Genomic DNA, 25,046 nt, shown 5'->3' on the forward strand with positions numbered 1-25,046 from the left:
TGATTTGGAGCCTATCAAAATATATGCTAAATCAACTGTACATATGTTGACTAATATTCTCTCAAAACAAACACAAATAAATACAGCAAAATAAAAAAGAGATTACACTTGGTGTAACCGATACCATTGTATTAACTGTATTCAGTTTTGTTCATGATTTCAGAATACTTCATTGTATTATTTATGTATGTATGAGTTTTCCTTTTAAGCTTTTCTAAGATTATTCCTTTATTCAATAATTAAATCAATGTCTTGCATTTTTTAGTTCTTTGCAGAATACTTAAGTAGTTGAAATACAATGTAATATGAACTACAAAAAAAATTTCCAATGTTCAATAGTTTGAGCCACAGTAATGACAGCTGTTCACCATTTTCACTGGGGAGATCCCAGACCTGTCAAGTTCAACTGCTTGTTGATTCATCAGACCAGATGCTATGGCATTGCTAATGGATTGGAGAGGCATAATGTTCGAGATAAGAGTAAGTGATTGAAAGAATGAGTTTGGGGAGATCGAGAGTGTGGAAAAGCAATAATCAGTAGCTTAGCTAGTAAAGCTAAAATAGTTTCTACATACAGGTTTGGATAATTATTCATGTTGTTCTCCCCAAAAGTGTCAAATGTAAGTAAGCTAATATAGATAGAGAAGCATGGCTAAGTCCATTCCGACCTTGCAATAATATCTATTGTGTCTTAATAGTTTCATAGTTGAACTCTTTGTTTTTACGTTGGTTTACACGAACGTGTTCTGTCCAACATTTATATTTCCTACACAAATGCCTCCACTGTAGTAATTATGGCAAAGATATCTAAATGTTTTATTAACCAAATTGACAAAACAAGTTACTGTTCTGTACTGTGCACACTGAGAACAGAGACGTTCCTGATCACCTGATCATCATCATCTTTGCTCTGCTTGTGTTCTATATGGTGTTTTTTTTTACATTCATTATATAACAAGATTTAAAATTTTTTTTTTATTAATATATTAATAATATGAGGTACAGTTACCCAGCATGATCGCCTCTTGTGTCATACACACACACACACACACACACACACAGACACACACACACACACACACATACACTCTTAACATTGATTACACTTGCGGAGTTAACTAAAGGCATTGTTGTTGAAAGAACAGATGACTGTAAGGCAGAGGCAACTTGCTGTCCAATTTTCTTCATTCTGAATGAAGAGACCCAATCAGTACACCAATCAGGATGTGCTTTCTCTCTCTCTCTCTCTCTCTCTCTCTCTCTCTCTCTCTCTCTCTCTCTCTCAATCTCTTTTTCAATCCCGGTCTCTCTCTTTCTCTCTTAAAAACACAAGCCAAGATATTCAAATGTCACATCAGATGCATTATAAAGCTACACAGGATTCATCAATACTCTTCACCAATCTGTACAAATAAAAACAGTAGCATGCATCCATCTAGGAATAAATTATTTTCTCTGAGTAAAAGTCCCTTGCCCTAATCCATGTGGAATGATTTAAAATCAAATCTATCTATCAAATATATAAGGATCTATCAAATACCAAAAACCGTATGTAAATTGCTGAGAGAAGTCTACTAGTATCTATTACAGTTTTAGACTTGCTGAATCTACACCAAGGTGTATTAAAACATACAGTAAGAACAGCAGCCCCAATACTATAAGACTTTTTTCCCTTTAATTCGTCTTTCAACATGCTCCTGTGATGAAGAGAAAGATATAATTTAATTGTTAGGCAAGTGTACTTTCACATCTATATGTAGTTTCAGAGGCAATACAGTCGGAAATAACTACACCGTGTAATCAAGGTGGAGGTGGATGCGAGTTCAGGCTTTTTTATTGACAGTGGAAACGTGAAAAGAAAAAGCAATAAACAATAAATAACAAAGCAAAGGGAACAAGAAAACTATAAATTGCATCTTGGATAACATTCATGAAGACAATGAGTGAGGTGCAACTCAATACTGGTGCTTCTAATCAGGAAACCTGACACAGGTATGATACAGATGTATGATTAGAGTTGGTGAGGTGCAATGGCTGATGGGAAACATAGTCGAGTGCCGATTTCAGCATATTCCTGACTAATTGTATAATTGTACCTCTGTGTAAAATTTACACACAAACAATATGTTACAGTATGTAGTTAATGCTCAAGGTAATGAGCTTAATAGGTTTAATGAGCTTAAGGTAAAGGCTTGATTGTAGGTTTGCCAGTGATGTTGTATCATAATTATATATAATGATGTGCATAATAATTTAATGTTATCTTGCTAATAAAAATAAACAAATATTATATCATATTATGGCAATATTTTAGAAATAAAGACAGAAAAATAAAATAATGTATTAAAAATGTTTTTTGTTCTATTGTGATCTCATCATTCAAATGATCTGAATTTGCATGTGTATAATATGTTTTCATCTGCTTAAAATAAAATATAATTTTTGGTTACTTCAACAGGACATTTCTCCTCCACACCACAACCAGGTGTGACCAAGGCAAATAGTTCAGAGGTTGCTTTAGTACTGTTGAACACTACTTCTGCATATATTCTCTGTATAATTTATTTTATTTTATATTTAATGCTGTGTGTGTGTGTGTGTGTGTGTGTGTGTGTGTGTGTGTGTGTGTGTGTGTGTGTATACAGTATCTGTTTTGTTAAGTATTTAGCTGCCAATAACATGATCACAGCAATGGCTCAGTTAAGGGAACACACCCACAAACACACACACATACACACACACACACACACACACACACACAGACACACACATACACACTAATGATAAGGCACTTGCACTCAGAGGATGTCATCAGAAGCTGCTGGAGGCTGTAAACAGGAGAAAATCAATTTGTCCCGATGTCCAATCTGAATGCTAAATCTGACCACACGTCGAAAGTCACAAACTGAATCACAAATACTGACCCTCTGTGTGGGTGCATTTGTGTGTGTGTCTGGGTGTGTGTGTGTGTGTGTGTGTAGCTTAGGTTCGACAGCTTGCCTGAGGCAAAACATAGCTGAACAGCAACAAGAACACAAGTGAAGATTTTTAGACTTTGGTCGCATAATATGCAAAGACACACACACACACACACACACACACACACACACACACACACACACACACACACCACTCGCAAGAGACTTTAGGAGTTTGCTCAGTGTAATCCCTGTGACTTTTGCTACAAAGATCAGAAGCCTCAGACCTGTGCCAGGCATTATTTGTTCACAAAATCGGTTTAAACAGTCACATGCATATAATTAGACAAACATCTTGTTTTCCTACATATTATTTTCAGTAAACAATCTTATGAGTTCGTTTATACCAAGAATATCGCATATTGCATTATACATAAATCCTGCATCATTTTATATGTATGTGCAATTATTATGTAGAGGTTATCAAAATAACCACATTCACCATATGGATATCAATTTCCTGACATACACCCATCTGTTACTATGCTGATGAAGGGTTAAAGGTCATTTACCACAAATTGTTCAAGAAAAAAATCTGTGCACTAGTCTCTGTGTATAATGCATGACTAAGTTTGTTGCCTCTAACGAAGCATGAAGTGTACAAGTGAATATATATATATATATATATATATATATATATATATATATATATATATATATAAAAGCATTTTAACAAAAACGATTAACATCACAAATTTTAAATTTGAATTTTTTTATTGCTGTTGAAAAAATAAAAAGCAGCGATTTATTTGTGAAACATGATTTAATTAACAGCCCAAAACAGACCACAGGTTATATTTTATGTTTCAATGCTTTATCAGGCTGCATTCTTAATGACAAACAATTTAGGGTGCTCGATGTGTAAAACTATAATTTTGTATCATATCCTACTATTTAAGGATGTACCCTGCCATTTAATGTGCTCCCTGAATATGCTCATTTAGTGGCGGCTCAGGTGAAGTTCGTGTTTCTGAAATTGTTCACACTTGGTTTGAATTTGCATTATTAATGGAATTTCAGACTTACGTGATTTCTATCTAATTCCACTGCAGTGTTCATTTTTACATTATCATAAATGTGCATGAAAAACACGACTTTTTTTTTTTTGCTTTTTAAGTGTTTAGGGGCTGATGTGACATTTCAAAGAACTCAGGCCAGCGTGGGGAATTGCATTGTGGGTAATATAAAAACATGACGTGTGGTCACATGCTCATTAACGGACAAAATATGCAAAAAATAAACAAGCTCGGACATGGGTATGTGACATGCCCAACCACCCTACACAGTGAGTCGATTGTTGATAGAGTGACATCACATGGTGAATTTGGACATATCAAAATAGCAACACAGACATGACATCTCAAAATGCTCAGCACACTAATAGGTGATTTAAACTTTACATCACTGGCAAAGATTGACGTTTGACCTATCAAAAAAATGCTCGTTTTGCCAAGGAGAATCACGTCGTGCTTTGTGGAGGCACATCCGGTGACAACTTTTGCACCATCAAGCAACTCATCTCCTTAGGAAATATTAGATTCTAGCTGTGTTCATGCTGTTATGTGCAGCAGAGTGCCGGAGACTTGCACTTATATTTGTCGCATAGCTCAATTCATCACATGTACACGAGAGAGCGGCCAGCTCCTGCTAGCAAATTGTGTGTTTATTAAAGAAAAAGGCTAATGGCAAAGTATTCATGGCGTATGTGTGTGGTGGAAACTAATGAAGTCATTATCAGCTAAAATGCATGCAAGTTATGCAGGGAAATGGCAGTTCAGTGGTTAAGATATTGAACTTCTGAGCAGAAGGTTATAGGTTCAAATCCCAGCACCACCATGCCACCCCTGCTGGGCCCTTGAATAAGACCTTAATGCTCATTTATATGAATTAGATTTCAGAACTGTATGTTTCTCTGGATGAGGATGTCTGCCAGATGTTATACATTTAAGTGCTACTTTACTTTCTGGGCACAAGTTATGCACACAGGCATCCGACATGGTTTAGTACCACTACATTACCTACTTTTCATGCAAATTATCCTCTGTTTTAGACTATAAAACCAGATTAAAAACCACCTAAGAGTGCACAGAATGATCCCAAACAATACAGCCCTTCTTATTATGTAAATGGAGAATTCTGTTGCTCTATCATCTGGGATGTTTCTAATTTGACCAAGTGATGCAGCCCTTCTAATTAATTGTAATGACCATATGGAAGCAGATTAATTAAAAACTAAAAACTATCCATATAAATATTCTAACAAGATCCTGTCCAAACGATTAATCGCCATACCAATGCTGTGTATTATTTGTCATTCTCTTAAAAAAAGTGAAGGTGGCACCAAATAGCAAAAACACAATAGGCATTTAATATTATTTAATATATAATATATTATTATTATTGAAAGCAAGCAAAAAAGCGTCATTTAGTATTAATCAGATAGTTCAACAGGAAGCATCAGTCTACCGATGACAACTGATTGTCTGCTGTCTTCTATCGTGTTATGTTATTAACCCAATGATTTTGTTATATCGATAAGTGTGATAATCATGTGTGACAATGCCGCCAGTGCCGATTTCACAATACACCCTCACACGTGTGCGTGTGATTCACACAGGCTGCGCTCTTGTCAGTCTCACACACACCTACGCACTCTATAATTACAGTACACATCAGCTGTGTTTCAGGTTTACAGTTTAAGAATTGTGTACATGTGAGGGAGTGTATGTGCTCAGGGTCCAATCTGATTTGCTTAATGAGCTGAGTAGATAAAAAAAAAAAGAGGCAATTATTTTTGCAATTTTCTTATCACGTCACTGTCGACCTGCCAGTCATTCCAGTAAAGAATAGCATCCATTAAACAGAATTTAATATTAAATAAGTGGCAGATTTCCTTTACATGCAAATATATTAAACTGAAGCAACTTAGTCTTAACTCAACTTAGATTAAACTGAACCATCATTTGCTTCTGCATGTTGCTGATGTTCAGTAATAGTGAAATATTTAGAAATGTTTTCTTATTCAATTATATTGAATATTTTTTTCTTCTTCTCCTTCCTCTTCCTTGCTATATACAAAAGTGGACAAAAGTATTGGGACACCCATCTTTTCCGGCCTATGTGCTTATTCCCCAAATTGCTACCACAATGTTTACATTTTATAGGATGGTTTTGGACTTGTGTGTACTACCATATGATGTACAAGGTGATATGGCTGGTTTAGGGTTTAACCGAACACAATTGTCTTCCTGACTGTTTATGTTTGAAACTTTCACTTTGGTTAATATCTTCTTATGATTCTCACAATGCCATAAACCCACTTACTTGTGCCAACAGGAGGTTCTAGGTGGTGGTAGCTCAATGGTTAAGACTTCAGATTTGAAGATCATTTTTAACTCCTTAAACCGCTACTTTTAGGCACTTGAGCAATGCCATTTAACCTTCAACTGTTCCGTGATATAAAGATAATAAATGTACATCACTCTATATAAGGACAGCTTACAAATGTTGTAAATGTAGCTCTACCTAAAGAGAACACTGGTTTATTCCTTTAGTCTGTCCAGCATTCCCACTTCCTCATCTACACACTCTACACAAGCAGATCAGCTTCCAAAGCTCCAATCAAGAATCATGCTAATCTACCCATCTTGTTGCATGCGAACTAACCAAGCCCAACTCTATCTGCATTCTGGATCTTTGAGTCCAACATTTGCCTTCTCCACTACTACTATGTTAGATTTATATTTTCAGTTATGTTCAATGTTGACTGAAAAAGAAGTTTGTGAGCTAATTGCTCTATCAACACAGTTTCAACCTGCAAATTAGAATTAGAGTTGCTAAACACACAAAAAGTTATTAAAATATAAACGTGGCATATCTTCTAGGGTGAAGGCTTACATTTAGTCAGTTTTGTCATATTTCATCATGTATATTATTATCACTACAGGGAGTGCAGAATTATTAGGCAAATTAGTATTTTGACCACATCATCCTCGTTATGCATGTTGTCTTACTCCAAGCTGTATAGGCTGGAAAGCCTACTACCAATTAAGCATATTAGGTGATGTGCATCTCTGTAATGAGAAGGGGTGTGGTCTAATGACATCAACACCCTATATCAGGTGTGCATAATTATTAGGCAACTTCCTTTCCTTTGGCAAAATGGGTCAAAAGAAGGACTTGACAGGCTCAGAAAAGTCAAAAATAGTGAGATATATTGCAGAGGGATGCAGCAGTCTTAAAATAGCCAAGCTTCTGAAGCGTGATCATCGAACAATCAAGCGTTTCATTCAAAATAGTCGACAGGGTCGCAAGAAGCGTGTGGAAAACCAAGGCGCAAAATAACTGCCCGTGAACTGAGAAAAGTCAAGCGTGCAGCTGCCAAGATGCCACTTGCCACCAGTTTGGCCATATTTCAGAGCTGCAACATCACTGAGTGCCCAAAAGCACAAGGTGTGCAATACTCAGAGACATGGCCAAGGTAAGAAAGGCAGAAAGTCGACCACCACTGAACAAGACACACAAGCTGAAACGTCAAGACTGGGCCAAGAAATATCTCAAGACTGATTTTTCTAAGGTTTTATGGACTGATGAAATGAGAGTGAGTCTTGATGGGCCAGATGGATGGGCCCGTGGCTGGATTGGTAAAGGGCAGAGAGCTCCAGTCCGACTCAGACGCCAGCAAGGTGGAGGTGGAGTACTGGTTTGGGCTGGTATCATCAAAGATGAGCTTGTGGGGCCTTTTCGGGTTGAGGATGGAGTCAAGCTGAACTCCCAGTCCTACTGCCAGTTTCTGGAAGACACCTTCTTCAAGCAGTGGTACAGGAAGAAGTCTGCATCCTTCAAGAAAACATGATTTTCATGCAGGACAATGCTCCATCACACACGTCCAAGTACTCCACAGCGTGGCTGGCAAGAAAGGGTATAAAAGAAGAAAATCTAATGATATGGCCTCCTTGTTCACCTGATCTGAACCCCATTGAGAACCTGTGGTCCATCATCAAATGTGCGATTTACAAGGAGGGAAAACAGTACACCTCTCTGAACAGTGTCTGGGAGGCTGTGGTTGCTGCTGCACGCAATGTTGATGGTGAACAGATCAAAACACTGACAGAATCCATGGATGGCAGGCTTTTGAGTGTCCTTGCAAAGAAAGGTGGCTATATTGGTCACTGATTTGTTTTTGTTTGGTTTTTGAATGTCAGAAATGTATATTTGTGAATGTTGAGATGTTATATTGGTTTCACTGGTAAAAATAAATAATTGAAATGGGTATGAATTTGTTTTTGTTGTTGCCTAATAATTATGCACAGTAATAGTCACCTGCACACACAGATATCCCCTAAAATAGCTAAAACTAAAAACTACTTCCAAAAATATTCAGCTTTGATATTAATGAGTTTTTTGTGTTCATTGAGAACATGGTTGTTGTTCAAATTAAATCCTCAAATAAAATTAATCCTCAAAAATACAACTTGCCTAATAATTCTGCACTCCCTGTATTATGTCAATCAAGGATTTGAATTTATTTAAAATTATAGTTTCTTATCTAAACTCTTTTGGCAAGTTACATAATCTAGAGTTGTTGGAGCGTAGGCACTCCTACCTTCGCTAAAATGTAACCCTTTTATGTACGTTTTAATGTACTTGTACACAAAGTATATTATTTGATAAGTTAATTGAACACCGTCAGACATTGACTACTGCAAAATTAGTTTAAATGTGCACATTGGGTTTTTTATGTACACAACTTAACATGGATACAAATAAAAATGCAAGACCATGAACAAACTATACCCTGATACCAATAGGAGACTTTAGGCATGTCTTTACATTCTCTCTGATTTAAATCTTTACACTTAACTTGACATGTAGAGAGAGAGCTAGCCCAAAAAATCAGAGGCCGAATGGTGGTTGATGACTGATGATATATCTGCATCTTATGAGGTGAATTTAAAGTGTTCACTCACTAAACTTATCCTGGCCCATCTCAATGACAGTGCACCTCAGCATGAAGTATTTTAGTGGGCACAATTTATCCATCAGCAGGTGTTTTTTTTTGCCAGAGATGATCCCCCTGGTGCAAGTTTTCAGCCCTATGGCCCTAGCTATGTGTGTCTTTGTTCTATATCATGCCCTGCCCCTGTTTTGTTTTTTGGTTATTTCCCTTGTGTGTCCTAATTGTCTGTATAAAGTATTGTTCAGTGTTTGCTGCCTGTCCATATCAATCCCGTTTTCATTTATCATCTTTGATTTTCCCTTAGTTATGGAGCTTGTTGATTGCTTGACCCACACCTAAATTACATTTATGATTGTGGAGTTCAATTTGAACTTTCTGGATTTTATATACATTATATGGATAAAAGTGTGTAGACACCTTGGTATTTGCTTTTTCAAATCTAGTTCTTATTTGCAGATATAATAATAACCTCAACTCTTCTGGGAAAATGTTCCAGTAGATTTTGAAGTGTGCTTGTGGAGATTTGTGCTCATTTGGCCACAAGGTTATTCGTAAAGTTAGGTACTGATGTAGACTAAGGAGGCATGGGGTCCATTCTAATGCATCCTAAAGGTGTTCAATAGGTTTCAGGTCACAGCTCTATAACAAGCTCTATAACAGGCCACTCAACTTCATGGAGCTTGCTTTGAGCACCATAGCAGTGTTATGCTACAACAGGTTTCGGTCTCCTAGTTCAAGTAAAGGAAAAATAAATAGCATCCACAAAGACATTGTATACAATTGTGTGCCTCTAATTTTGTGGTAACAGTTTGGGGAAGACCGACATATGGCTGGAAAAGTCAGGTGTCATTTCTTTTGTCCATAAAGTTTACATAAAATGTTCATTTACTGCACTTGCATCCTCCTGTACCTCCATTACATGACAGTGTTATGATGATGATGGTGGAGAACATTTAAACTTCAATACAGTATGTGTTAATGGGTTGGGGTTGTTGTGTGTCTGGTCTGTCAAGGATATGATTACATATGATTTTCACACTCATCAAACCACTCCGAGTGCCCTCATCAAACTGGGGACATAGTTGTCCTGGAAAGAGCCCACTCCCATTAAATGGAAATATTTAATCATGGGGTATAGATGTTCACTGAGAACTAAGAACTTTGTACTGATTTACACTGACATTTCATTACATGTCTTTCTGCTTGCATCATCAAACGGCATAAGCCAGGCTTGTGCAGAAAATGCAGTCGGATAAACTTAAATATTCTTCAAAGTGAGCTTTAGGGCAAAAGCATTTTTTTTTGTCTGTTACCAACACACTATCCTGAGTTTTGTTTTTAAAGCTGATTTTTTAAATTTTCAGTATGAGTAGTGGTCACAGGCAGATTGTGCCAGTGCCAGTGAATATCCAGAATCAGGAATATGCCCCTCTGGTTGATTAGTCTGTGTGTCTTAACAAAGTATACAATCTATTTGCTTGTGCTTTTAGTCAACCTTGTTATTACTATGCTTGATTCTCTGGTTTTGATTCGTGCTGATTGCCTGGCCCTATATTTTCTTATCATTGACTTTGATGGTTTTGTTTTGTCTATTGTTGTCTCATTAAACTGCCTTCACTTCATTTGTCTGAACCCTCATCAAATGAAAAAACGTAAGTTCTCTTTGGTCGCAATTACTATAAATGAGTCTTCATTGGATACCAACTCATGACCAAAGACAACTTTTTTGCGAGTTTGTTTTTTTCAGCCTAAAGGAACAGTGGATCCAAATCAATGTGAGCAAAATAAATGCCTACTACAGCAAACAAAATTCTCTGGACCTGCTCACTCAGGGGTCAAGCACTGAGCCTTGGATTGTTCTCTTGATGTATGCCACACTTGCACTCCCCTACTTATTGAGAATGTAATGAAAGGTAAGTCATGGATGCGCAGATCACATTTTTTCTGCAGACCAGACCAGAGCTTACAGCTTTTTTATTTGCATTGCAGAGCTCTCGAACACACATTTGTCTTTTCAACTCAAGGTTTATGCACTCCTACCCTATAATATTCCTCTCTGAGACATGGACAGTCATTTCTCTTCTTTTTACAGTCTGATCATGTCCTGCATTTGTATTCTAAGCCACCTGGAGAACAGCTGCCCTTTTGTTTTGTTTTTTTCTTAAGATAAAGTGTTTCAATGATATTTACTGATGGCTTTTCCCATAGATCTAAATTCAAAACTCACTTAAGTCACTGTTCCTTTCAAACACTGCCCGGTGACTGAGCAGTCTTTATGACCGAAGCCCCTGCCATCTGTGTTCTGATAATGAACCCATAGTCACTTAGATACTGTAATTTCCTCGTACTAGCATGTCTAAGATGCTAAATGCGCAAAGTCTACAGTAGCTCATGCTTCACAATTTTAGCTCTGAATTCCCAGTCGCTGACTAATTTTTGGGCATAGACAATTCACACTTCAGCACTACTCACTGCACTTACTCTTGTTTGTCAGATCAGAGGCTCTCAATTTTGTTTTGCATATTTGGCCTTTTCATTGGCCAACAGTTCATTGTGAACTTATTTTTTGCTTTAAGAAACAGCTGATTGAGAGGAAATCAAATTTCTTCATATTGGCATGCATAGCAGACCCCTGTAGCCAGTTTAGCCACCTATTTTTGTGGGAGGGCAAGGATAAAATGTAAGCACAATAATATAATAATGGTTCTGTAAGAACTTGTATGTGATCCCCAAATCTTTATTAGGTACAGCATAAAAAGAAAACTAACATGATTTCCCCAGTGTAAAGTATTTTGTATTGCAGCTATTACTGTCTGTACTATATCTCCTCGACAAATATGTTCAGTTCAATTCATTTTTATTTGTATAGCCCTTTCACCACTGGACATTGTCTCAATACAGCTTTACAAAGAATGTACAAGTTTAGTGCCTAAAAGTTTGTCCCTTGCAATCTTAATGTCCCTAATAAGTGAGCCAGTGGCAACTGTGGCAAAAAAACCTCCCTGAGATGGCATGAGGAAGAAACCTTGAGAGGAATCAGACTCAAAAGGGAACCATACCTAGCTGCACAACCCTAGTAGTCTCCATATGTTAATCACATGTGCCCTTATTGCTCTTTCTTCCTATAAAAACAGCGCAAATCGCATAGCCCATCATCAACAAGTCAGATGATTACCAGCTATCGTTTTTTTCAACCAGAGAAATTTGACAATTAGCTGTGCTTGGTTGTGTATATAATTATAAGTATATTTTGACTTGTTCTTATAGATTTAAGTTAATTAATTTCCACTTAAATATTGAATTAACTCTAATTGCTTTTCGTCATATATTGTGTATTAATCTTGTGAGTGGATACTTTCTTCTTCCCTAAAATGTGTTTCATGTTCTCCTTACCAGTTCCTCATTTCCCCCTTTCTGTTTGTAGATATTCATAGCTCCTGCCATTAAAACATACTTTCCTGCTCATATGATATGACCTGGCACTTATGCTGCCACTACAGGGAGTGCAGAATTATTAGGCAAGTTGTATTTTTGAGGATTAATTTTATTTGAGGATTTAATTTGAACAACAACCATGTTCTCAATGAACACAAAAAACTCATTAATATCAAAGCTGAATATTTTTGGAAGTAGTTTTTAGTTTTAGCTATTTTAGGGGGATATCTGTGTGTGCAGGTGACTATTACTGTGCATAATTATTAGGCAACTTAACAAAAAACAAATTCATACCCATTTCAATTATTTATTTTTACCAGTGAAACCAATATAACATCTCAACATTCACAAATATACATGTCTGACATTCAAAACCAAACAAAACAAATCAGTGACCAATATAGCCACCTTTCTTTGCAAGGACACTCAAAAGCCTGCCATCCATGGATTCTGTCAGTGTTTTGATCTGTTCACCATCAACATTGCGTGCAGCAGCAACCACAGCCTCCCAGACACTGTTCAGAGAGGTGTACTGTTTTCCTCCTTGTAAATCGCACATTTGATGATGGACCACAGGTTCTCAATGGGGTTCAGATCAGGTGAACAAGGAGGCCATATCATTAGATTTTCTTCTTTATACCCTTTCTTGCCAGCCACGCTGTGGAGTACTTGGACGTGTGTGATGGAGCATTGTCCTGCATGAAAATCATGTTTTTCTTGAAGGATGCAGACTTCTTCCTGTACCACTGCTTGAAGAAGGTGTCTTCCAGAAACTGGCAGTAGGACTGGGAGTTCAGCTTGACTCCATCCTCAACCCGAAAAGGCCCCACAAGCTCATCTTTGATGATACCAGCCCAAACCAGTACTCCACCTCCACCTTGCTGGCGCCTGAGTCGGACTGGAGCTCTCTGCCCTTTACCAATCCAGCCACGGGCCCATCCATCTGGCCCATCAAGACTCACTCTCATTTCATCAGTCCATAAAACCTTAGAAAATCAGTCTTGAGATATTTCTTGGCCCAGTCTTGACGTTTCAGCTTGTGTGTCTTGTTCAGTGGTGGTCGACTTTCTGCCTTTCTTACCTTGGCCATGTCTCTGAGTATTGCACACCTTGTGCTTTTGGGCACTCCAGTGATGTTGCAGCTCTGAAATATGGCCAAACTGGTGGCAAGTGGCATCTTGGCAGCTGCACGCTTGACTTTTCTCAGTTCACGGGCAGTTATTTTGCGCCTTGGTTTTTCCACACGCTTCTTGCGACCCTGTCGACTATTTTGAATGAAACGCTTGATTGTTCGATGATCACGCTTCAGAAGCTTGGCTATTTTAAGACTGCTGCATCCCTCTGCAATATATCTCACTATTTTTGACTTTTCTGAGCCTGTCAAGTCCTTCTTTTGACCCATTTTGCCAAAGGAAAGGAAGTTGCCTAATAATTATGCACACCTGATATAGGGTGTTGATGTCATTAGACCACACCCCTTCTCATTACAGAGATGCACATCACCTAATATGCTTAATTGGTAGTAGGCTTTCCAGCCTATACAGCTTGGAGTAAGACAACATGCATAACGAGGATGATGTGGTCAAAATACTCATTTGCCTAATAATTCTGCACTCCCTGTATATAGCTCTTGTTTTTATCTGGGTTTTGTCTGTCTGCACGAAATGAATTCAACATGACCACGGAACATTCTTGAATTTACCCATCAGTCTGGTGGAAAGGTGAAACAGTAATAAAATCATCTGCCTGCGGGAATATCGTGTGTACCAGGGCATCGGGCCGTATTCGAGTGAATATCCAAGAGAACTGAATGCTTAGCTTTATATGAATTCCGCTATTATCTATTGGAATGGCTCTGCTGTGAGTGGAATCCGATATCATGTTTTACTCTACGTTCACACTATAGCGAGCGACAAAGTGAAAGATAACTGGTTATTTTTAAGCTACATGCACAATGCAAAGATGGGATTTTAGCTAAAATGGTGCAGGCCATTAACCAAAAGAAAAAAAAAAGACCAGCTGAGGTTTTGCTCATTAAAACGTAATAAAGCTGTATACATTTCAGTCTCAGATCCGGTTTTGGGCTGACAGGAATAGTATTCTGCCCCATTTTGTACCTACAGGCCAGCAGGCTTATCAATGACACCTTTCCACTGCCTCTCTACCATCAATACAGACACAGATTACCCTCTGATCATGAGAGGCATCACATGCACACACCAAAGCAATGCAAATAACAGCATAGGCTACACACTACCTCTGCATGCTTTGCACACACACACACACACACACACACACACACACACACACACACACACACACACACACACACACACATACAGACCTTTTTATAAATGTGAATAACAATATAGACCCAATCTATCCCTGCATAACTTTGCATATGCACCTACACTTCTGATTTTTGCATTTGCAAAGTCGATTATTTTCTTTTCTTTTCTTTTCTCTCATCTCAGTGTTTATGTCCCAGATTGCTGGAGGATTCACATAGTAAGGGTTTCATTGCATAGAGTAACAGACTGTTTCCTGTACACTTAAATCTCAAAGTTCAATAATCTTGATTACCATCCAAGCTGTTTTTCTGCCTAACATCATTATAAATAGACTTTTTGTGTACCTTCTGTGGATTACAATCTATAAATGTAAATGATGTCAATTCTATTTATAGGCCTCAGACAACGCTACAGTATTTGTGGTAAAAAAAAAAGACCATCAAGACCATATCATATCACATCCATATCATCATATACATATTTTGACATAATATATATTTTTTATTCTAAATATATTTTGCCTCTATAACAAACTATTTAAAGAAATGCCACTCTAAATGTCATAACTTGTCCATTTCAGATATTTTATCATTTTACTGGTTTTAAAACATTATTTAAAGGTATTTTATTATTTAGACTACATAATTCCTTTCTATAATATTATGTTGTTGCATATTTAATTAATACTTAATTATTTCTTTCACGATATGTCATTATTTGAAGACAGACTGTAAAGAAATGCAATGATTATTAATGGCAAGTCATTAACTGTGCTCTGGCCATTAATTATATTTTATTTGGCCTGTCAGTTGTTGTTTCGCTGATGTCCAAAATCACAGTGTGAGTATTAGCCTGCTTTTAAGTAATGGAAAAATAAAGGAAGCATTCGAAGGAAATTATTTTACATTTTCAGGTTATTTTATTTAAAGGGTCCGCAAAAGAGTTCTGAAAATATAATAATGTGAGGTATTTTTGGACAAATCTCTCACAACGTGTGCACACAGATGCACACAGCCAGCATCATGATCCATCATAATTTAGCTGGTTTTAGAGCTCATCCTGTCAACAGAATTCTGCACTTCACACCCATCGTGTCTACACACATTTGTTTACTTCAGTTGCTCAGAGGTCATGGTGTGGATCGAGCCATCATTCGAGCAATATTGCACTTGTATACGAAGACTTAGATATTCTTGATTAAAGTTGGACCACAAGAAGTGAGTGACCTAACCTCCATTTAGCCCTCTTCCTCTTTTTCCGTGCTATTTGGCAGCACTTTAATGCCATTAGCAATCATTTCCCATAATAATAATGCCTTTGGAAAAGTTCAGACAAACTGCTTTTAAACATCCGAAAAAGAAAACCTTCTCATGTTCGGTACCGCAAACAGATTGAGTAAGCTTCCTCTTTGCTCTCTCTCTTTTTCGCTGAGTGCCATTCCCTCTTTTCCATTCTTGCTCTCTCTCTCTCTCTCTCTCTCTCTCTCTCTCTCTCTCTCTCTCTCTCTCTCTCTCTCTCTCTGAGTGCATAATTAGCATAAGTGGGGGCAATTACTGGTGGCCGGTCTCTGCAAAAAGCCTTGAAAACCGCATTCGTTTTTGCAGGCTTTTTATTTTTTATCTTTTCCTACCTTTCCTTTTCGTTTCATTCCTATTCTATACGATTATAGCCTTTTTTGTTTTGTATATATATATATTAAAAAAATGCATGGTGTGTGTGTTTTTTTTTTGTTTTGTTGTTATTGCACCTAAAGTAAAGACTGATTCATTAGCCTACTCGTGCAATTAGTGTGCAGACACCATGTTAACGTCAGGACCTGAGCACAAAGACTTTCAGACAGACGACCTCAGAGGACAGCTGTGGCCTGGAGCGGAATATTAAACGACGCCCGCTTGGTCTCAGTGCAGATCCAAAAGTGCTGATCTCAGCGTGCCTGTTATGGCTAAAACACTTACTGGAAACAGGGAGATGAACCTTATCAATTAGTATCAATTAGTGCGATGTGAACAGAGTGAGCTGTTCAGACTCTCACTCTCCAGATCATTAAAGAAAAGAATGGGTGTAATGATAGCCCTGAGCCACGAATGACACCACAATACACTGGATGTTTAACGGAAAGCCTGAACTGCACAAGTGCAGTGTTTCAATTGAATAACTTATCATTTCAACGTATTACATTCAGATTTCATGCTGTGATTTCAATCCCATATTTATAATATAGTTTCATTTTCAAAATTTCATGTCATTATTTAAAAGTATGACCTCAGAAGATGTCTTCGAGATATTATGCCATAACTGAAGACATACAATAATATAGACATAATTAGTTGAATTCATAATGTCTAATTGCTTCACTATTTATATATAATCATTCCTTATTTCAAATTATGTAACCATTATGATGTAACAACAAGCCAGGTCCTTTCTTGACCTGTAAACTCACTGTTTTGCGAGATTTTTCCTTTTTTTTTAAACAAGATGATATTATTTCAATTTAATTTAATTCCACAGATATACAGAATAAAATAGATATTCAATTCAGACATAAATTAGTCCCTATATATTTATCCCTAATGAGTGAGCCTAATGGAGACTGTGAAAAGGAAACTCTCTTTGAGATAGCATGAGGAGGAAACCTTGAGAGGAACCAGACTCAAAAGGGAAGCTTTTCTCATATGGGTGGCCATGTCTATTTATTTTCATCATTGTTAAAGTTAACTGTTCTCTGATGGACACTTGCCTGCAAAATTGTTCATGCCAATTGTAGCCAGCTGTACCTACTAATTATATTAATCTAAGTTCAAATCAATCATCTTGAGTTCTTGAGTTTAACCTTCCACAGTAACCTAATTCTGATCTCTGGGATGTTCAAATGGAATCTTCCTCAGCTGCAGCGATTATTTCAATTCAATTATTTTTTATTTTTTATTGAACACTGGACATTGTATGTATATACAGTACAGACCAAAAGTTTGGACACACCTTCTCATTCAAAGAGTTTTCTTTATTTTCATGACTATGAAAATTGTAGAGTCACACTGAAGGCATCAAGGGCTATTTGACCAAGAAGGAGAGTGATGGGGTGCTGCGCCAGATGACCTGGCCTCCACAGTCACCGGACCTGAACCCAATCGAGATGGTTTAGGGGTGAGCTGGACCACAGAGTGAAGGCAAAAGGGCCAACAAGTGCCAAGCATCTCTCGGGGAACTCCTTCAAGACTGTTGGAAGACCATTTCAGGTGACTACCTCTTGAAGCTCATCAAGAGAATGCCAAGAGTGTGCAAAGCAGTAATCAAAGCAAAAGGTGGCTACTTTGAAGAACCTAGAATATGACATTTTTCAGTTGTTTCACACTTTTTTGTTATTTATATAATTCCATATATAATTCCACGTGTTCATTCATAGTTTTGATGCCTTCAGTCTGAATGTACAATTTTCATAGTCATGAAAATAAAGAAAACTAATAAGTTTTTTCATTATAATCTTAAATGTATCGCTAATAAGCAAGCAAGTGCAAATCTCCCTGAGATGGCATGAGGAACTTCATAACGACTTCATCAACTTCATAACCTTTGTTTTATACACATTAAGTTATTGTTTTTTCTTAAAATGTAATTATTTCATGATGTTCTTGTTATTTTATCTACTAGTGGTATCCCAGTGGTTTGTGGTGCTGGACTTTGGATCAGAAGATCGTGAGTTAAGATTCTAGCACCACTAAGCTGTCAATGCTGGGCCCCTGAGCAAGGCCCTTAACCCTCAGGTGCTCAGTTAAATAAAAATAAGATTGTAAGTCGCTTTTGATAAGGGCATCTACCACATTGTGTAAAAGTACCATGCTATTTATGTATTTATTTATTTATTTTTGACACCATGTTATGTTTCACATCTTTTTCACAGATACACTTCTTCGCATTTATTGTGTTTACATTTTTTCGATTTATTTCTTTATTTGTTTGTTTGTTTGATCTTGCATCTTGATTAATTTATAATTGTTCACATTCAATAGGTCATTTTCAAAATTTCACATGAATCACATTTTCTTTGTATTTATTAATTTTTACTTATGATCACATATTTTACTGTACACACAATGGTACATGCTTACTTGAATTCAGATGTCAGGGCATATCATGTTTTTCACCTATGTCACTCACATAATGGCATGTAAAAAACACACGATGGTGTAAAAATCATATGTAAACTATGGTCATTCATATAGTTCATTGACTGGTGGCTCTTCAAGACACAAATAAATAATCTGTGAATAAATGATATAATAATTTATATCCAAAATTGAAAAGTGCACCCTCTGTTGCACATGTGAGGAAATACAGCACTTTATTTTGCATGTGCGTGGTGGCTAAAGAGACAAGGAACGAAGAGGAAGAAGAGAAATGAGAAAGCTTCTTCCAATGAGCATGATATCTATTTTACAATCAGGGCCCAGGTTGTGTTTATTGTGTGTATTACGCTATTGGTTCAATCTGAAACACTAGATTAATAACCTTTGAGCCGTCTAATCATAATGCGTTTTCAATACGTCCTAATGAAATGCACACTAAGAACTTGAAATGCATTCCTGAAGTGTATTAATGTCACAACTAGACATTTATGCAGTGCTAGGTTGGCATCATTGTAGAAAATCCATTACATGCGAAAATGCTAATGAAGAAAGGAAATGAGCGGCTGTTAACTGTCGCTCAGAACTCTGCTTGAGAAACCAAGCTGGTGTGTGTGTGTGTGAGTGTGTGTGTGTGTGTGTGTGTGTGTGTGTGTGTGTGTGTGTGTGTGTGTGTTAGCGCGCATGATGTATTCATGTTTCTTTGAGTCAAAGAGAACATGACACCCCGATTTAGGATGCAGCAAAACCCACATTTCACAACAGCTGCTCTCAAATTACCCATCAAACTTGTCAGCAGACAGGCCAGCTCCGCCCCACTCAGCCTGCTAGGACTGTCAATCCTGTGGGACTAACACACACATACGCATACACACACTCTCACACACACAAAAATGGCATCAGTGCACATACTCACACACATGCTGAGAGGTCTAAACGCAATTTGCACGGTCTGAGCACATGCTACAGTATAATTTTGGAGGGATGAAGACGTTCACTCAAGTGAGAACAGACGCTGGTGTGAGAACGGAATAACATGCAGAGTAATAGGCCGACACACACACACACACACACACACACACACACACACAAACACACACACACACACAAAGGCTACAAATATAGACCAAGGAACATTTCTTTCAGAGGTAAGAAAATAATCCTGATGTTCAATATAAATTAGATTAGCTTAATTAGATTTTTCATTAAAAATAGGTTCACTGACCACAAAATCGAGGTTCTCCTATGACCATCCCGGTCCCCTGACTGGAACCCCATAGAAAACTTGTGAAGTGAACTAAACCGGGACAGTACTCCAGCAGAGATTCTGTATGGAAAAATGGCCACAGATCCCTTGCGATGTGTTCTCCAAGTATTCAATAAAAGGGTGCCAATAACATCACATATACGTATATTACATATATATTTAACAAAGATCAATTTCATACAACTTTACACTGTTTGCAATTGTTTGATATGCTTTAAAGCAGCCTATTTTTGTGAATTTTTTAACAAAATCTTAGCCTTCTTTGCTCATATTTACAGAGAGTGTCAATATTAATAGAGAGCACTGCATATATCACTGATTTCTATGCCTTTCTAGATGTTGTGCAAATGTGAACTAGTGAGTTCATTGTCCCATTTAGCTCCACAGAGATATTATTACATTTAGTGCCCACTGACTTTCTTTTAGACCACCCTGCAACTCCATGTTTTCTTGCTGTAAACTGTATACAGTTATACAGTTAGTTTGTTAATTGTCTACTCTCAGCAGATTTCAGGGTTAATTTCATCATTTCACTTCACCTTTCATGAAAAAAGTATTGAGATGCCTGACTTCCCCAAACTGTTACCACAAAGTTGAAGGCACACAATTATAAAGGACGTCCTTAGATGTGGTTTGGATGCGTAGCATTACCAAGAATTTCGCCTTCACTTTTTTACTTACTTACAGTAGCCCCATGCACATTTGCTTTACATGGGTTGGGGTGAAAGATCTTGAATGGCCTGCTATAGAGCTTTGACCTCAACCCTATTTACAACATTTGGGATAAATTGAAATGCTGGCTGCCCCTCAGGACTCCGCACCTCATCTACTTCAGTTCCTGACTTCACCAATACCCTTGTAGCTAAATGAACACAAATCTCCACAAGCACACTCTAAAATCTAGTGGAACATCTTCCCATAATAGTGGAGGTTAACAGCAAATGGGGAATAAATGTGGAATCGGATTAAAAAAAAGAACACATACAGATCTTATGGCCAGGTGTCCACACACCTTTGTCCATAACAATAACATTTTAAATTTCTTGTAGATATTTGAATAGAAATTTTTGGATATTTTGTATAAATTCTAAAATGCCACCATTATGATTAGATTTTTTTCTTTGTCTGGGCTAGAATCTTTACAAAAAAAGGACAGAGCAAAGCAGACCCTCAATGTTTAGTCCTCTTCTTATTTTTACTGCAGTATGCTGTTCTCCTCTGAGACAATGACATGGCAAATGACTGTGGTCATGCTCTACTTTATAATATGGGACAAAAGCAGGTAGTCAATCAGGAATACACGGTGAGACCTGGGCCATTCAGGACCTGGTGCAAAGTCTCTATGGCATACACAGTCTGAGACTGGGACACACAAACACCTGCACTTGTTTGTCTATAAGGAGACGCCTCAAAACCACATAAATACAATATAATATTCTAGTTAATTTTAATTTATTTTATGAAATGAAATTAAATGAAATGAAGGTAAAAAGGGTGAAGTATCAGGTAGCTTCTTTCTCTTCTTTATTTTTGAATGCAGAATGTATTAGTCGATGTGTGCTTGTGTGTGCCGCAAATGTTTGATGAAGCAGCAATGAGTGACAATGTTTTACAAAAAGATAAACTATTCCAATGGCCTCCTACAAATTTAAATCCGAACCTTTCTAATACCTGCGTCAGAGATGTTGAAATTTGTTTGTGTTAGCGTCCCGCTCACCTGTTGCCTTGGTGTCACATTGTAATAAGGCTTCTGATGGAACACTTCATTGGCACACTGAATGCTGGTATAACAGCCAGCTAAGCTTATAATGTAATCTAATTCTGAAGGTCATGTTTCCAGGTGGTTCTCTGACAGTATTAAACAGCATGTGCTGAGTATTCAAATGCACTTCGTAACACTGTCAGGGAGTTATTCCATATATTTTCTTTGCATTTTCAGACAAATGGCCATTTCTGATGGACTCTCTATTACTTTTCCAGCCATCTGAGGTTCTTTTCCAAACAGCACACAATTGTATAGGATGTCTTTGGGTGCAATATGATCATTTTCTATTGTCACCTAAACTAAAAGACCCAAACCTGTTCCATCATGGTTATGCCCCTGAGAAGAAAGCGAGCTCCATTATTATATGGTTTTACATGGGCCACAGTAAAAGATCTTGAGTGGCTTGATATAGAGCTCTGACCTCAATCTAATCTAACACCTTTGGGATGAACTGGAACACTGACTGCACTTCAGGCCTCCTCAGCCTACATCAGTATCTTTACTAACACCCTTAAGGCTGAATGACTGCAAACCTCCACAATCACACTCCAACATTTAGTGGAACATCTTCCCAGAAAAGAGGAGCTTATCATAACAGCAAATCAGGTTTGAATGTGAAATAAGATTTTCAAGATGATATAATATTCAAATCGTATGGTCAGGGGTCTACAACTATTATCCAATCAGTGTACAAAACAGATTTTGCTGGTTAAGCTAAAATCTAAAATCAAAGCTATGTCTGTAATTAGTGCCTCATATCTCTTTTTATGGCAAGTCTTGGTCAAACACATCTACAAAATCTGTTAACATGGGCACTCCTTGTTTTTAGAGTCGATACTTTTAAAAGATTTTATTCATATTAATAAATCCATGCACAGAGACTAGTAAAGTGTGACTCAACTTAAGTGGTGTATAAGTTTCATTAGCACTGAAATGAAGACGGACACTGTACTGTAAGAGTGTTTAAAATATATCTTTAAAACTCAACTCGACAGGATATCTACACCGTAAGGAGCAATTCCTATAGGAGGTAATCCAACCAGTTTATTGCAGTTTTGCTTGTAATCGAATATGAACATATGGCTATTTCTTACTGTGTGCAAAAATGTTTGTTTTTCGGTACATTATTTGATCTATGATGATGAACTCACAGTAAGAAAAGGTTCTCAATGAAATGCATTTCTACCATTTTAAACCTCAGATTTCACTTTTTTTTTCATGAATCCCAGACAGCACATTGTGCTTCAATCAATTGAGAACAAACACAGCTTGGTGTCTGTGTCATATTCGAGTTTGGCTGTTTAGAACATTTTTGCCATCCACAACAGCATTTTGCCACAATCTTTGATAACAATTCGATTTTAGAGCCAAGCACTCTGATAATTTGAGCCGCTGATGTCGGCTACAGTTTGTTACTTTTTACTTCGGTGCCAAAGCAAAAACAGAAAAAGGCAGCATAACTGTTTACCAGTGTTAACCTGCCTGGATCAGCAATCAATAACATCTTTAATATCATGAATATCACTCATCCATGTACTGTACCTCCATATCACTACTTGCAATACACTGCATCCTTTATATCACACTATACATTTATGCACATTTCATGTACAATCTCATAATATATCTATCTTTTATTGTGTCTTGTTTGCTATTAGCTGAATTCCATTGCACCCAGTATACTTATTAACAAAATACTGCGAAACTGCAATGTTTTAGTGACTGACTAAAACTCCCTCATTTGTTATACTCTAGAAACAATGGGTACATTTCTTTCATTTTAGGGGGCTTTTTGCACTCATATATTTCAAGTACTGATATACCAATTTTTACAGGAGACACCGGGGAGAACCCCCAGATATAAAAATAATAATAATAATAAATAAATAAATCAAAAAAGCTAGAATACTTTATTGATAGATACAGTATTAGTATTTCATCATCATTATTATTATTATTATTATTATTATTATTATTATTATTATTACTGTCATGCATTGCAGCCAATTGTTTTGAAGTGAATGTCCTTGTCATTTCTTCGACAATTTCTTGGTCCTTGTGGATGCAGCGTTTTACCGATCCTGAATGCTAAAGGGCTAGAAAAGAGTTTTTCATATGCTTTTTTTCGGTTATAAAGTTTTCTTTGATTGGGCATTCTCCCTTGAGCTGTACTTACGAAGCATTTAAAAATGTAAAAAGCAGATTCCCCAAAGTGTGTACAGTACTGTATGTCTATGTGTGTGTATGTACAGTAGGTCTGTTTTCAAGGCTCAACCCTTAAATGATCTTCGAGAAAGGTTTTTTTTTTTTTGGCTGTGTTTACTCTCAGAGAAAGTGCTTCTCGCAGTAGTAGCACCGAGGATGCACTTAATACACAGCACCAAACTAACCCAAATCCTAACACAGCACAAAACAGCTGAGAAAGTAGGAGAAGAGAAGGTGGCATGCGCCACTTGCTGATCATCAAAGGTAGCGTTATGCTTAGGCATGCATTGGAAACATTTGGGATTATATATATATATATATATATATATATATATATATATATATATATATATCACCTGAAACTCTTTGACAAAGGGAACGCAAGAAAATAACAAATAAAAGACAGATTCCAGCGTTACCACGCACGTGCCTTTGCATGCACACTTCTATTCGAAAAAAGTGATAAAAGGGTGCAAAGGCAAGGCGCGCGTGCATCGTGTGTACGTGTGTAAGCAAGGTCAGCATTACCGGAGACTCTGCACCGCCGCTCGCGCACAGCGGACCGCGGAAAACTCCCTTGATACTCCGGAGATGTCCGTTGCTGAGGTGCGTGGAGCTAATCACTAGGTAGTAGCACGCCATCCGCCCTCTCGCTCATGAGCTTCAGAGCAACAGTGTTAGACAGAAGACTAGATCCTGCACGAGCCCAAGCTTGGTTCGGTGAATGCAGGAGCCACAGGAGCGCGCGCAGGACGCAGGATGAACCATGCGACTTTTTATTTCAAACGCGAGCTCGAACTCTTCTTTTCCCTCCTCCTCCTTCTCCTCCTTCTTCTCTTCCTCCTCCCTTTCGGCTTCTCCTCTTCCTCCCTGAGGTATACTCAAACCTCTCTCTCTCTCTCTCTCTCTCTCTCTCTCTCTCTCCAGATGTACCAGTCAGTGTTTTTCAGGCTGCAAATTTGGGATTGAATTTATTCGCAAAACTGGCGACGCAGGCAACTCTTGGATACCGCTCCAGACCT

The 25,046-nt window shown here is 37.5% G+C and overlaps 1 protein-coding gene across 2 annotated transcripts in view; it reads right to left on the bottom strand.

Annotated features, from left to right (window-relative positions):
* The window catches only part of LOC124375660 (zinc finger protein 804B), a 128,456-nt gene extending 103,629 nt beyond the window's left edge, over nucleotides 1–24,827 (bottom strand). For both annotated transcript variants that reach the window (XM_046834202.1, XM_046834201.1), the window contains exon 1: nucleotides 24,553–24,827. In XM_046834202.1, coding sequence (XP_046690158.1) covers nucleotides 24,553–24,666 — 114 coding nt within the window. In that variant the 5' untranslated portion in view covers nucleotides 24,667–24,827. The remainder of the gene's footprint in view (nucleotides 1–24,552) is intronic.
* Nucleotides 24,828–25,046: the final 219 nt, after the last annotated feature.

The sequence above is a fragment of the Silurus meridionalis genome, chromosome 21 (assembly GCF_014805685.1).
Source record: "Silurus meridionalis isolate SWU-2019-XX chromosome 21, ASM1480568v1, whole genome shotgun sequence".
Taxonomy (NCBI): Eukaryota; Metazoa; Chordata; class Actinopteri; order Siluriformes; family Siluridae; genus Silurus; species Silurus meridionalis.